Source organism: Gadus chalcogrammus, chromosome 11 (genome assembly GCF_026213295.1).
Source record: "Gadus chalcogrammus isolate NIFS_2021 chromosome 11, NIFS_Gcha_1.0, whole genome shotgun sequence".
In the NCBI taxonomy this organism is placed as follows: Eukaryota; Metazoa; Chordata; class Actinopteri; order Gadiformes; family Gadidae; genus Gadus; species Gadus chalcogrammus.
Genome location: NC_079422.1, coordinates 8,615,457 through 8,629,375, shown reverse-complemented (window position 1 = coordinate 8,629,375; position 13,919 = coordinate 8,615,457). Strand labels below are relative to the sequence as shown.

The 13,919-nt window shown below is 42.4% G+C and overlaps 1 protein-coding gene and 6 non-coding genes across 7 annotated transcripts in view; 1 reads left to right on the top strand and 6 right to left on the bottom strand.

Annotated features, from left to right (window-relative positions):
* The window catches only part of bbs9 (Bardet-Biedl syndrome 9), a 129,594-nt gene extending 116,286 nt beyond the window's left edge, over nt 1-13,308 (bottom strand). The window contains exons 1-5 of the mRNA XM_056601975.1: nt 13,212-13,308; nt 11,913-12,035; nt 11,302-11,458; nt 4,124-4,188; nt 2,865-2,978 (exon numbers count right to left, since the gene is read on the bottom strand). Coding sequence (XP_056457950.1) covers nt 2,865-2,978; nt 4,124-4,188; nt 11,302-11,458; nt 11,913-12,024 — 448 coding nt within the window. The 5' untranslated portion in view covers nt 12,025-12,035; nt 13,212-13,308. The remainder of the gene's footprint in view (nt 1-2,864; nt 2,979-4,123; nt 4,189-11,301; nt 11,459-11,912; nt 12,036-13,211) is intronic.
* Nucleotides 5,595-5,666, top strand: trnap-agg (transfer RNA proline (anticodon AGG)). The gene has a single exon. It is a non-coding gene; the product is annotated as a tRNA-Pro (tRNA).
* trnap-agg (transfer RNA proline (anticodon AGG)) lies at nt 7,377-7,448 on the bottom strand. Its single transcript has one exon. It is a non-coding gene; the product is annotated as a tRNA-Pro (tRNA).
* Nucleotides 8,979-9,050, bottom strand: trnap-agg (transfer RNA proline (anticodon AGG)). The gene has a single exon. It is a non-coding gene; the product is annotated as a tRNA-Pro (tRNA).
* trnap-agg (transfer RNA proline (anticodon AGG)) lies at nt 10,198-10,269 on the bottom strand. The gene has a single exon. It is a non-coding gene; the product is annotated as a tRNA-Pro (tRNA).
* trnap-ugg (transfer RNA proline (anticodon UGG)) lies at nt 10,856-10,927 on the bottom strand. Its single transcript has one exon. It is a non-coding gene; the product is annotated as a tRNA-Pro (tRNA).
* Nucleotides 13,309-13,698: 390 nt separating the features above from the next.
* Nucleotides 13,699-13,770, bottom strand: trnap-agg (transfer RNA proline (anticodon AGG)). The gene has a single exon. It is a non-coding gene; the product is annotated as a tRNA-Pro (tRNA).
* Nucleotides 13,771-13,919: the final 149 nt, after the last annotated feature.

The following is a 13,919-nucleotide window of genomic DNA, read 5'->3' as shown; positions in this document are numbered from 1 at the left end:
GCCTGCCCAATTATGAGCGGCGAGAGGGGCAGCGCATGGCGGGCGCAACGAGGGCCGAGGGGTGTCCCCTTACCAGGTGTGCACGCTGGAACGTGTGTGTGTGTGTGTGTGTGTGTGTGTGTGTGTGTGAGGGCCGCCGTGGCCACACCCATGCAGAAGCCATTAAAGGGCCTCTATTATGGTGCAGCGGTGGTGGTGGTTCAGAGGTCGAGGAGCTAGCGGAGGAAGCCACTCGTATTAGCCCCATTAAAATGAGACACACACACACACACACACACACACACACACACACACACACACACACACACAGGAAACAAAAAAAAAACTGCCATACGCACCCAGTACATAGTCGCACTTACCCGCGTTTATACATGCATGTGTACATGACATACACGTACACACACACAATCTTCGGTTTGCACTACACTCTATTTGTATGTGTCTGCGTGTGCGTGCGCGTGTGTGTCTGCTTGTGTGTGTGTGTGGCCTCAGCGTGAACCACTCCCTGGGACAGTGGAGCTGTTAGAGCAGTAATAGCAGCGAGCAGTTATTACATTACTGCTAAATGGCCGCTATTATAGACATTAAGACCAAAAAACACACATTCATAAAGGACAGTGTGTTCCACTTTTTATAGCATGCTTAAGGCGTGCATCTGTGATTTGTCTTGATTTTATGAGCATATCTGTATTCCGTGTGTGTGTGTGTGTGTGTGTGTGTGTGTGTGTGTGTGTGTGTGTGTGTGTGTGTGTGTGTGTGTGTGTGTGTGTGTGTGTGTGTGCATTGTATGGTTACTGTTGTGCATGTGTTTGAATTCATTGATCAGGTGTGTGGTGTAGTCTGTTGCATATTTGCTTAGTTAGAGTTGTGTTACTGAATTTCATTGGACGTGTGTGTGTGTGTGTGTGTGTGTGTGTGTGTGTGTGTGTGTGTGTGTGTGTGTGTGTGTGTGTGTGTGTGTGTGTGTGTGTGTGTGTGTGTGTGTGTGTTTGTGTGTGTGTGTGTGTGTGTGCATGTGTGTGTGTGCGTGTGCGTGCGTGTGTGTGCCTGCGTGCTTTTCAGCATTAGCAGACACTCATTTGTCAGTGGTGGGGTTTTGATCTCCACGTTAGCGCTGGGATAACACTGGGGACATGTGTGTCAGCGTCGGGATCGCGTATCCCAGGCGGCACTCATCCGATTAGGACAAGGATAAACCAGTAAACTGTCAACTGAGAGGGAGACTGACAGACGGACACACGGACACACAGAGCTAGAGTCAGAGCAGAGGGGCAGCCTCACCGGGTGATCCAGCTGGGAGAACAGAACCGTTCTCACACCTAGCTTCAACAGCGTAGGTTGTTAGATCGTAGTCGTGAAATGCTCAACACATATATGTTGGCCACGGGTGGTCTTGTGTCAGGTTAGGGTGTTTGATGCCTAGGGGAAGGGTTCTGGGTTCGTACCCAAATGTCAGCAGTCTATTTCCCTGTAGGCAGCGTTGAGTCTAAGCCCATAGCTGCTTGGTATGTCGTTCTGGAGGAAAGTATCAGGATGGCTTAATAATCACAGTACTTTAGAAGTGAAAAAAAAAAAAAAAAAAAAAAAAAAAAAGGCGGTTGTTAATAGAGAGTTGTTGCTGTTTATTTGCACTATAGCAAAGACAATATAACTAATTGATGCCTGGCCACTTAGCAAGGCAGTAGAAGTCAACCAGTGGATACAGCTCCTTGCAGTGTTGGTGCCACTAATAGCTTATCCTAGCAGAGCGTCTCTTTGGACAAAAACTGGTTTTATGGTCTTTACTGCCATCTAGTGGGCGATACAGGGAGGAAAAGTTGCCTGAGGATTAAAAATGACCATAGAAGGAAAAGTTCTACTGTACAGTGTATCATGATAGACCGATTAAAGGAATGACGAATAAGAGAGAGAGAGCCTGACTGAGAGAGCGGGGGGAAATAATATATAACGAGAATAAAGCAAAGCGTTGGTGTGTTTGTCTGTGTGTGTGTGGGTGGGTTCATGTGTCCGTTCAAACTGCATGCGTAAAATCTCGGAAATACTATGTGTTTATTGACACACGCCCCAAAGCTAAAGGAAACTGGCATGACTGAAAAAACACATCCAATTCTTAAGACTAGAAATGAAGGGAAAGACAGCTGAAGTAGAGGAAACAAAAAGAGACAGGCAGGCAGGTTTATTGGATGTGTATCGTTCTTAGTCACTGGCTCTGGTAAAAACTAATCAAGGGAAAGCCCTCAACTAGACCCTGCGTCCAAGAGAAATACACACACACACGGTTCCACAATACAGCCTTTATTTGTAACTGCTATTTTAAGTTCTTAAAAGGGGCTTCCCCCTCTCTCTCTGTGTGTGTGTGTGTGTGTGTGTGTGTGTGTGTGTGTGTGTGTGTGTGTGTGTGTGTGTGTGTGTGTGTGTGTGTGTGTGTGTGTGTGTGTGTGTGTGTGTGTGTGTGTGTGTGTGTGTGTGTGTGTGTGTGTGTGTGTGTGTATTAAACAGAGCAAGTGGAGAAAGTGCCAGATACTTTGGTCTGGCAAGATGGACTATTGGATCACTTTCTATTTGAGGAGTGTGTGTGTGAGTGTTAGCAAATGTGTGCGTGTGTGCATATGAGTTTGTGTGTGTGTGTGTGTGTGAGAGAGTTTTTGAGTGACAGAGAGAACATTGTGGGCTTATAAAAACAGAAAGAGTATATTATTGAACACGCATGTACTTCAGGGTTGGTGTGTGTGTGTGTGTGTGTGTGTGTGTGTGTGTGTGTGTGTGTGTGTGTGTGTGTGTGTGTGTGTGTGTGTGTGTGTGTGTGTGTGTGTGTGTGTGTGTGTGTGTGTGTGTGTGTGTGTGTGTGTGTGTGTGTGTGGTACCTGTGGCTCCTCCAAAGGGGCCAGATGTCATGTTGCAAGCGGTTCTCTGGAGGTTGTGTTCATACACCAGCTTCAGCTGGTACTGGGCCCCATGCTCTACATTCCCTGCTGTGCCTGTACAACACACATGAACCGACACACACACACAAACACTTTGGTAAGAGGCAGGGTGACCACTAATATATTCTTGGACTGGGGATCATTAGCTTGACTCTATCAACAAAGTGAAACCTCAGGAAAATCCGGTTCAGTGTTTCTTGGTGCTATGGGTGGCTCTTTCCTCTCTCGGCCCATCCAATAAAAGGGAGGTCAGTGGTTTTGGTTGGGGTGCGTGTGCGTGTGTGGGTGTGTGCGCGTGTGGGTGTGTGCGCATGTGGGGGTGAGTGTGTTAAGGCTGTGTGATATGAACATAATCTTTTATCCCACTATGGGTCATTTCATATCTCGATAACGATATATAACACAATATAGTATGTTTTCTATGTCGACCCAGAATAACCACATGCCTCATGACCATTTTGTAATAATCCGACCAACTAATCACAATTGAAAGGCCCTTTCTCTTTTCTCCTTTGATTCTCAGCCAATAAACATGTTTATGAATATAAAATGTAAAAATCACAGAAATGCAAAAGAAAAATCTGCAACCATTAAACAAAATAATAACAATATCAAAATATATATAATTTTTTCTTTTTTTTACAAATCTTCACTTAACAAAACAAGTCCTTTGCGTAACTCGGCTGGTCCACGGCTCATTGTTTAGGCGTAAGTGAACCACTGTGTCAGGTCGAATACAAACATTATATGAGATAAAGAAAATGTGTTTCTGGCTGAGTGTTCTAGGAAGGAGGAGAACGTGTTACGACCCACGGCAACTTTGGGATACTTTTTTAGTAACGTTGCTGTTTATGAGAGTTATAATGAGCGATGTTGTAGATGAGATGTGCCCCAACCCGGTTGGGGCTTAACCCTCAATCGGACACAGACATCAAAATAAACTGCTGTTCAAACGGAGCTCTACACATCGTCCATTACAGCACAACCAATCATCAAATTCAAGGACCAGGACGAGCTTCCCATATCTGCACAGCAAAGACTCTTTCAAACTCGTTTGAGATTGCTTTTCTTTCTTTGTTCTGTTTCACGCTCCTCAAAGGTAGTTTCTGTATTTGTCCCGCACGTGTGAGGTAGCAGGGTCAGAATGACCGCAAGGTAAAATAGTGATGGGAACGATATCTATTCATAAACATTTTTACCTGAGACAGAGTACACAGAGAGCTTTCTGGGTTGAAGAACAGCCAGGTGGAGCTGATCTGAACACCTGTAAAAAAAAAGTAGGTTGTCATCATCATCATCATCATCATCATCATCATCATCATCATCATCATCATCCATCTTCCAACACTGCTCCGGCCAACCCAACATCCTCTGGCGTGTGCACAACAGACACACACACACACGCACGCACGCACACACACACACACACACAAAGACAAAAAACACACAGGTTTGCAGCAGGCCAGTGTGAGAGCAAGGACGGAGTAGTTAGCGGAAGAGATCAGAAACCCATCTGATCTGATCGATCCTGCCACCCTGCTGGTAATTGGATTGGATCTAATGCATGTGCTTCTACATACAACTGTTAACTGAGCTCTTATTACACACACAGAAATCCTTCAGGCCAATCAGCCAGTACAACTACAAAAGTGATTTTCAAAGTGTGTTGAAGGGTCGCCTGAACGCCATAAACAATTTCATTTTCTACAATAAAAATCCGGGCCTTGTCTTGTATTTTTTTGTTTCATTTGACAAATTCAGTTTCATAAATGAAAAGGGGAATACTTAAAAGGGAAAGGTTTGATCTCACTTTTTGGACATGTAGATAATGAGAACAAATGTATAACTATTTGGTACCTCAACAGGTGGGTCAGCCATTATTTAAAGGTTTGGGAACCCCTGCCCTATACCTTTAGTCATTTAGCAGCCTTTATCCAAAGAACACAGGTGCAGGACATTGAAGAGCACTTAGGGTTAAGGCCTCTTGCTCAAGGACCCCAAGGTCGAATGCGGACGCTGGGGAAAAAACTCAGTATCTGACGGCTGGGAGCCAAAAAACCTTACCCACTAAATTACACTATTTTGTGTCCATACTATTAAAAAAACAAACTATAAGGGCTGTTTCAGATCAACATGGGTGGGCCCTGGGCATGAAAGAGGAAGGACATGAAGAGAGACACTAGAGGAAGTATCCAAACACACCTGGCTGAGTGGGGAGCCCTTTCAACCTATGAACCAAGGAAGAAAGACAATCCTACAGCCAATGAGAGTAATAATAATCATATAAGATTCTCTTATTTCTTTCAATGCAAAGGTACCACATACCTCATTCAATGATGGCACATGTTTTTTTATGGTTTTGCCTGCTACCGCACAACGGACTGAATATCAATCTTTGTGCAACCAATCCGCATCAGATGAAAAATAGTGTAATCTGGAGCCTCTTTCTCTCTTTTGACTTAATGTGCTTCATTATTGAAAAACTGCTCTCACAAATGTAAGTGCTCCCAAACATGCTGGCCATTGAGAGAGCAAAATCCCTGAGGAGTGGAATACGCCTCTGGTAGTATTCTCCAAAATGCGCTCTGCTGAAACAGTCCAGTATAACTTCAGAACATATGCAATTTGGGGTTGGATTCGTATTACCATGGTCAATTCACAGAACAGACCGGCTCGTTGGTCTAGGGGTATGATTCTCGCTTAGGGTGCGAGAGGTCCCGGGTTCAAATCCCGGACGAGCCCTCATTTTAGTTTGAATGGATAGCAATTAACTTTGGAACATTATAGGATGTCCGTTCATTTAAGAGCTGTTGTAGGTAAAAATACAAGTGTAGAACTTAGATATGCTGTGTATTATACAAAGCTATTATAGTTATGCTATTGCCAATAACTTGTCTTAAATGAATGGCATGGAAGTCAAAGGATGTCCCCAAGTTAATCGCTTTCCATTCAAGTGTGTCAAACTTAGTTATGGTGTGTGTTATTATAACTGTAGTTATTTTGTATTTTTGCCTATAACAGCACTTAAAGGTTGTAACAGCGATTCTAGGCCGAAAAATAAATGATCACATTCATCTGATCTTTCCTCACGAACCGCTTGCTGCACGCAACAAAGGAGGGATTCAAAAAAACGTGTTTCTGTATACAGCCTATACCCCGGGATCGCACACAAAAACGAATGGTAATACCAACCACTCAAAACTAAAATAAAGAGTATTCCAAGTAATCACCAACATGGGGTGTTGGGGATTTTGTGCTGGTTCATGATAGTTTTTACTGGATGCACAAAAAACAGATGGGAGGGGCAAGCTGGCTCTGTTTGTTTTGGATTTTGCCTCAAATACCAACAGCAGTGACGTCAACCAACATCACTGATACATCAGTTAAATGAACGGCAAACAATGTTCCAAACTATCCATTCAATCTAAACTGAGGGCTCGTCCGTGATTTGAACGCGGGACCTCGCACAATCTAAGTGAGAAACATACCCCTAAACCAACAAGCCAGTCTGTTTCAAGAGCTGACCTGTGTGTTGGTTCAATAAAAACACAGACATATATATATATAACTTTATGTTATTTAGTTATCATACATAGGATAGATGAAAGTTATGAAGTGATGGATGCATCGATTATCATTTATTACATTTCTGATATATTTCAAAGCAGTGTCAAACGTGTAAAAGAGTCAAACTTAGTTCTTGTATGTATTAGTACTATACGACACAAAATACTATAGTGATGTGTGCCAATAACTGGACTTGACTAAAAGGTTGGGTATGGGATTTGCGAAACGCCAGCAGATTTTGAAAACACACAACTCAAATGGTCCTACCCCCTCTCCTTCAACGCTGACTCTGACTCCACCAATTCCAAGTACATGGACGCGCAATCATGCACGAGCGCGAACACAGATGCGCGAGAGCGAGCCATTAGCTAGTTAGCCAGCTCCAGTAGCTACCACAGGATAACAACAAACAGAAGCTTGCTCTGGGTCACGAGCTTTGAGTACATGCACGAAGGGGTCACGCGAGGGGAGCGGGGGAGGGGGAGTGCAGTACGACCGTTTGATTGACGTACTTACTGTGCAATGCCACTCGGTGGTTCTTGAAATCATTGGCTGGAGTTTTTCGAGCCCTGCCCGTTCCACAGATGATTGACTTGTTTAATTCTCATGTCAGTACTTCTAACTCAGTGGCTGTAAGTGGGTTATGATAAGGATTTCAAGTAATTTTGCAAAAATTGCCAAAAAAGAGAATTCCATACTCAACCTTTAATGGCACAGAAGTCAAAGGAAGTGCCAGAGTCAATAGCTTTCCATTCGACTGTCAAACTTAGTTATGGTGTGTGCTATTAAGACTATTGTAATTTTGCCTACAACAGCACTTTAATGAATGGCATGGACGTCCAATAATCATAAAAAGTTAATTGCTACCCTTTCGACTTAAATGAAGGGCTCGTCCGGGATTTGAACCCGGGACCTCTCGCACCCTAAGCGAGAATCATACCCCTAGACCAACGAACCAGTCTCTTATATAGTCTGACAATGGGTTAAAATTCCAACTCCACGTTGCATATGTTCTGAAGTTGTAAACTGGACAGCTTCAGGAGAGCTTATTTTGGAGACTGATACCAGAGGCACGTTTCCCACTCGTCAGGGTTTTTGCTCTCTCAATGGCCAGCATGTTCTGGAGCAGCACATTTTTGAGAGCAATTTTTAGGACAATAAGTAAAAGAGAGAAACAGGCTCAGGGATTACACTCTTTTTCATCTGATGCGGATTGGATGCACAAAGATTGACATTGATATATATTCAGTCGACTGGAAGCCAGCAGGCAAAACCATAGTATCTCATTAAGAGAGAGCCTGATTTAGGCTAACTGCTGTGGGTGAGGTTGGGCAAGTATACGGGGGAAATGTGTGTTGATGTGTGTTGTGGAAGAAGAATGGGTGCTAAATTGCACTGAATATATGCTAGTTGTTGGACTTCATGTTGTGCCGCTGTTTTTCATTTTTTGTGCCATTATTGAATGATGATGTATGTGAGCCCTTTACACTGAAAAATACATTATTAATTCATGTGGCTGTTCTTGTTTCTTTTAAAACAAACTTGTGGTATTTCTCTTTTAACAAGAGTATAGACATGTTAAAAATGCATTTGATCATGGCAAATATGAAATGAATGCATGTTGGTTAAATAAACATACAGACATAATATACCGGTAACTATGTTAATTAGTTATCATATGTAATATAGATGGAAGTTATTACATGATGGATGCATCGATTATCATTTATTAAATTGCTGACTCATGTCAAAGCAGTGTCAAACGTGTAAAAGAGTCAAACTAAGGCCCCGGCCACACGAAGCCGATTTCATGGCGAAACCGCAAAGGTCTTGTACGGTTCGGCCTTCCATCCACACGAAGCCGGCGAATCCGCTGACCGAAACCACAAACTTCTGAAACCACCCTCGGAGGTGGTTTCAAATCTACCCGGTTTCGTTTTGGATTCGTGTGGACGCCTGAAACCGACTGAAATCGTAAACCATGACGTCATCGCCCCACCCCTCGACCCTAGCCAATGACTGTTAAGCCCGCGGAGTCTCAGAACTCACAACAACAAGGATTTCTGTAGCAGAAGCAGCGCCCCTTATGGGCCTGGAATGTGTACTACAGCGTTTCTACAGATCTACCCGGTTTCGCTTGGCTTCGTCTTTACGGAGATACTGCGAAACCGGATAGATCGAAACCGTAACGGTTTCGCCTGTTTCGGCTTCTTGTGGACGGGGCCTTAGTTCTGGTATGTATTAGTACCATACGATACAAATTACTATAGTGATGTGTTTGCCAATAACTGGACTTAAATGAATGTCATGGAAGTCAATGAATGTGCCAGAGTCAATATCTTTCCATTCGACGGTCAAACTTAGTCATGGTGTGTGTTACTATGACTATTGAAATTTAGTATTTTTGCCTACAACAGCACTTTAATGAATGGCATGGACGTCCAATAATCTTCCAAAGTTAATTGCTACCCTTTCGACTTAAATGATGGGCTCGTCCGGGATTTGAACCCGGGACCTCTCGCACCCTAAGCGAGAATCATACCCCTAGACCAACGAACCAGTCTATTCAATAGGCTGACAATGGGTTAATCGATACTGATACCAGAGGCACGTTTCCCACTCGTCAGGGATTATACTCTATCAATGGCCAGCATGTTCTGGGACCAGAACATTTGTGAGAGCAGTTTTTCAATAATGAAGCACAATAAGTAAAAGAGAGAAACAGGCTCAGGGATTACACTCTTTTTCATCTGATGCGGATTGGATGCACAAAGATGAACATTGATATATATTCAGTCTACTGGAAGCCAGCAGGCAAAACCATAGTATCTCATTAAGAGAGAGCCTGATTTAGGCGACCTGCTGTGGGTGAGGTTGGGCAAGTATACGGGGGAAATGTGTGTTGATGTGTGTTGTGGAAGAAGAATGGGTGCTAAGTTGCACTGAATATATGCTAGTTGTTGGACTTCATGTTGGGCCGCTGTTTTTCATTTTTTGTGCCATTATTGAATGATGATGTATGTGAGCCCTTTACACTGAAAAATACATTATTAATTCATGTGGCTGTTCTTGTTTCTTTTAAAACAAACTTGTGGTATTTCTCTTATAACAAGAGTATAGACATGTTAAAAATGCATTTGATCATGGAAAATATGAAATGAATGTATGTTGGTTCAATAAACATACAGACATAATATAACTATGTTAATTAGTTATCATATGTAGGATAGATGGAAGTTATTACATGATGGATGCATCGATTATCATTTATTAAATTGCTGACTCATGTCAAAGCAGTGTCAAACGTGTAAAAGAGTCAAACTTAGTTCTGGTATGTATTAGTACTATACAATACAAATTACTATATTGATGTGTTTGCCAATAACTGGACTTAAATGAATGTCCTAGAAGTCAAAGAATGTGCCAGAGTCAATAGCTTTCCATTCGACTGTTAAACTTAGTTATGGTGTGCGTTATTATGACTATTGTAATTTTGTATTTTTGCCTACAACAGTACTTTAATGAATGGCATGGACGTCCAATAATCTTCCAAAGTTAATTGCTACCCTTCCATTCGACTGTCAAACTTAGTTATGGTGTGTGCTATTAAGACTATTGTAATTTTGCCTACAACAGCACTTTAATGAATGGCATGGACGTCCAATAATCATAAAAAGTTAATTGCTACCCTTTCGACTTAAATGAAGGGCTCGTCCGGGATTTGAACCCGGGACCTCTCGCACCCTAAGCGAGAATCATACCCCTAGACCAACGAACCAGTCTCTTACATAGTCTGACAATGGGAGAAAAATTCCAACTCCACGTTGCATATGTTCTGAAGTTGTAAACTGGACTGTTTCAGGAGAGCTAATTTTCGAGACTGATACTAGAGGCACGTTTTCCACTCCTCAGGGATTATACTCTCTCAATGGCCAGCATGTTTGGGACCAGAACATTTGTGAGAGCAATCTTTCAATAATGAAGCACAATACATAAAAGAAAGAAACAGGCTCAGGGATTACACTCTTTTTCATCTGATGCGGATTGGATGCACAAAGATTTACATTGATATTCAATGCTCCGAGATTGTACACAAAAACAAATGGTACTAATACCAACCACTCAAAACCAAAATAAATAGTATTCCAACAAATCTCCGACAAGGGGTGGGTATTGTGTGATTATTTGCTGCGTTCTTGATAGTTTTTTCTCAATGCACGGAAGGGAGTGGTGAGCTGGCTCTGTTTGTTTGGTATCTCGCTTCAAATACCAACAGAAGTGACATCACCCAACATCGCTGATACAACCTTTAAGAGAGAACCAGATTGAGGCAACCTGTTGAGGGTGAAAGTGAATTAAAATGAGGGCTCGTCCGGGATTTGAACCCGGGACCTCTCGCACCCAAAGCGAGAATCATACCCCTAGACCAACGAGCCATTCTGTAGGAGTCTCTGACCATGATATAACGAATCCAACGCCTATTATACTAATCACTAATGCAGCTGTTCTTGTTTCTTTTATAACTAACTTGTATTTGTCGTTTAACAAGAGTATATGTTCTGAAATGTATAGAAATGCATTTCAGGACGGAAAATGAATGCATGTTGGTTCAATAAACATACAGACAAATATACAAATACTTTGTCCTAATGTAAAATTATTTTGTAGCTTCTCTCATATCCGATTAGTTGAAGGGCGCGGTCTTGTGGCCCTCTGATGATGATTATGATGATGAGAAATTGTGGCCCTCTTTATCATGAAAGTGGTCCATCTCTGGTCTAGAGTGAAGTCAGTAAGCTGGTGTACTCACGACACGAACTTGCCCACTTCAACCTGGATGATGGGGTGTTGCAGCTGGACCTCCAGGAGCTGCTGGTCAGCCTGGCTCTGAGCTCCCGCTCCGGTCGTACTGCTGTGGGGGGAGAAGATCCGCAATATCCCCATGTAGCTGCCCACCACCACCTTGTCTGCAAGGACAAGATACACAACACAGGGATGAGGCAGATTGCCGCTTCAACATGAATGTAATTTGGATTCCAATTTGTGTAATTTGACAAACAAATCATTCAAAAGATTTAGGATTACCTGCTACGACACTATTGTGTTATCTAACAGCCAAGAGATTGATTGGATTTTTGGGACACTTATATATTATAACATTCAATGAGAATAGGCTTCTTCTTTTTTTTTACCTTAAGCCTTTTAATATTGCTCACATTTTAACCATGCCTGTCCTAAGCCCACATTTGTGAAATACAGCACTACATTAACTTCCTTTAATGTTAAAAGTGTTTGGCTGTGATGACAAGTGATATTAAATCACATTGCTGCTATGCTGTTTTGTCCTGCACTAAGTAAATGATCCATTAGCCTATAAGCTGTCGCACATAACGTCACAAAAAAATCACACATAAAACTGACCGTGGCCTGCGCCGCTGTTATCCACATCTCCCACACAGAGGCATCCCTGGTCAAACTCCTCCCCATCACCTAGGGTCGCAGACCACCAATCCCGGGCCTTGAAGAGAGACATGCTGCCTCTGACTGGACAGTTAAAGAAATAGTAAAGAAATCATCATATTGAGTCATATTGAGACTTTTATTATAAATCTCACTTGCTAAAACTAGAATGACGAAGAAACATCATTAGTTCAAATTCAAAATAATGGCCCTTCAGATACAAATGGCATACAATTATATTTTTTATTGATTGATAGATAACTGCAGGAAGGTTATTAATAAAAGCAGACTAGCTGGGTTTGCCTGTATGCCAATACAATCCAGAATGGTCTGACTTTGCAGTTACGAGCATATTGCAAGTCACATGACCCAATGATCTTTAAGGCTAGTGCGGTTGGGTCGGTTCGGGACTGGTCGGGTGGGGTGGCAAAGTAGGGGGGGGATTCAAGCAGCTTTGCTCCTTGCTAAATGCTGAGCAGGTGGAACAGACAGCTAATCCATTGAGCGAGGGAGAGAGAATGAGAATGCAAGAATAAACTGTAAAATTGTTGCATCTATGGAAAATGGAAGGGTACCACAACCTATCAAGGAAAGTATAATAGCACAACATTGATATCCAAATTTATCCAGAGAACCCAACATCCAATTAACTAATTGTGTTGCATTCATACTATACATGTCCAACTAAGACTGAAGCTTGAAACATGTGTAACTAAGACCCCTCATAAGAGACTGGCTTTAACAGAAGGACAGTGACATAAGAGGATGTCCTTTATGAAGTCCATCTGGGCTTGTCATGACACTGAAGCAGCTCATGGGAGCATGAATGAACGGGATAGACTAGTTACCCCGTTAGCATTTCAAATTACGAAGCTTGGAAAGACATACTGCCACGGTTTTAGCTTTAGTCGTTGAGTTTTAATCATAGTGTCAACAATTGTTTTAATATGGGAGAGGATAGAGAGCAAATGGTAGAATAGTCTCATTAGATGGATGGGTATCCGCATGGCAGAGGTGTGGGACGCCGAGGGGTTGAATGGCGCAGCGGTATCCAGGTACGTTAAGCAGGCTTAAGGTCACCGCTAACCTTATTTGATTGAACCTTGGTCAAATAACGTTAGATTTCACATAAGTAGGTTAGCTGGCTAATTGGCTAGCTCTACCAGGTGACTTGTTGCAGAGCAACCGGCTACTAATCTCCGATTTGTACATGCTATCTAAGTAAACAAGATGCATTAGTCTGCTGGCATGTCTCTGTACCTTAAAACGAAGATGCTGGCTCGTTAAAAAGTTGAAGTTTTCTTATTCAGACAAAAAAACACATTTCTTGTGTCTCCCTAAGCAACTTGCTGAAGTCATCCCCTTGTTGTCATAGCACTGACGCTTAACGGTGAAGCCGACTCTACTGCGCATGCTCGGACTAAAAGGAGGCTGGGAAAATGAGTTCATGGATTTACCATGGATTTACAAGGGCATTTCTCTCCGTTAGGTTGTAGGGTACGATTTTTTTTTTCCGTTTGTTAGTTATAATACGTAGGATGGATGGAATTGATGAGGTGATGGATGCATTTTGATTAAATTGCTGACATATTTCAAAGCAAATATAAACTGTTTCAAACTTAGTTATGGCGTTTGTTATTATAACTTTAGTTATTTTGTATAGTTTGCGTGTAACAGGACTTAAGTGAATGGCATGGAAGTCCAAGAATGTCCCAAAGTGAATTGCTATCCATTCAATTAAAACTCAGGGCTCGTCCGGGATTTGAACCCGGGACCTCTCGCACCCTAAGCGAGAATCATACCCCTAGACCAACGAGCCAGTCCCGGATTGTCCAACCATGCTTAGAAGAAACGAACGCCACGTTGCATATGTTCTGCAGTTCTGAACTGGACTGTTTCAGCAGAGCACGTTGCGAAAATATACTCGCTACTGCCATCTATAGACTTTTCTTATGTACTGCAGTTGCA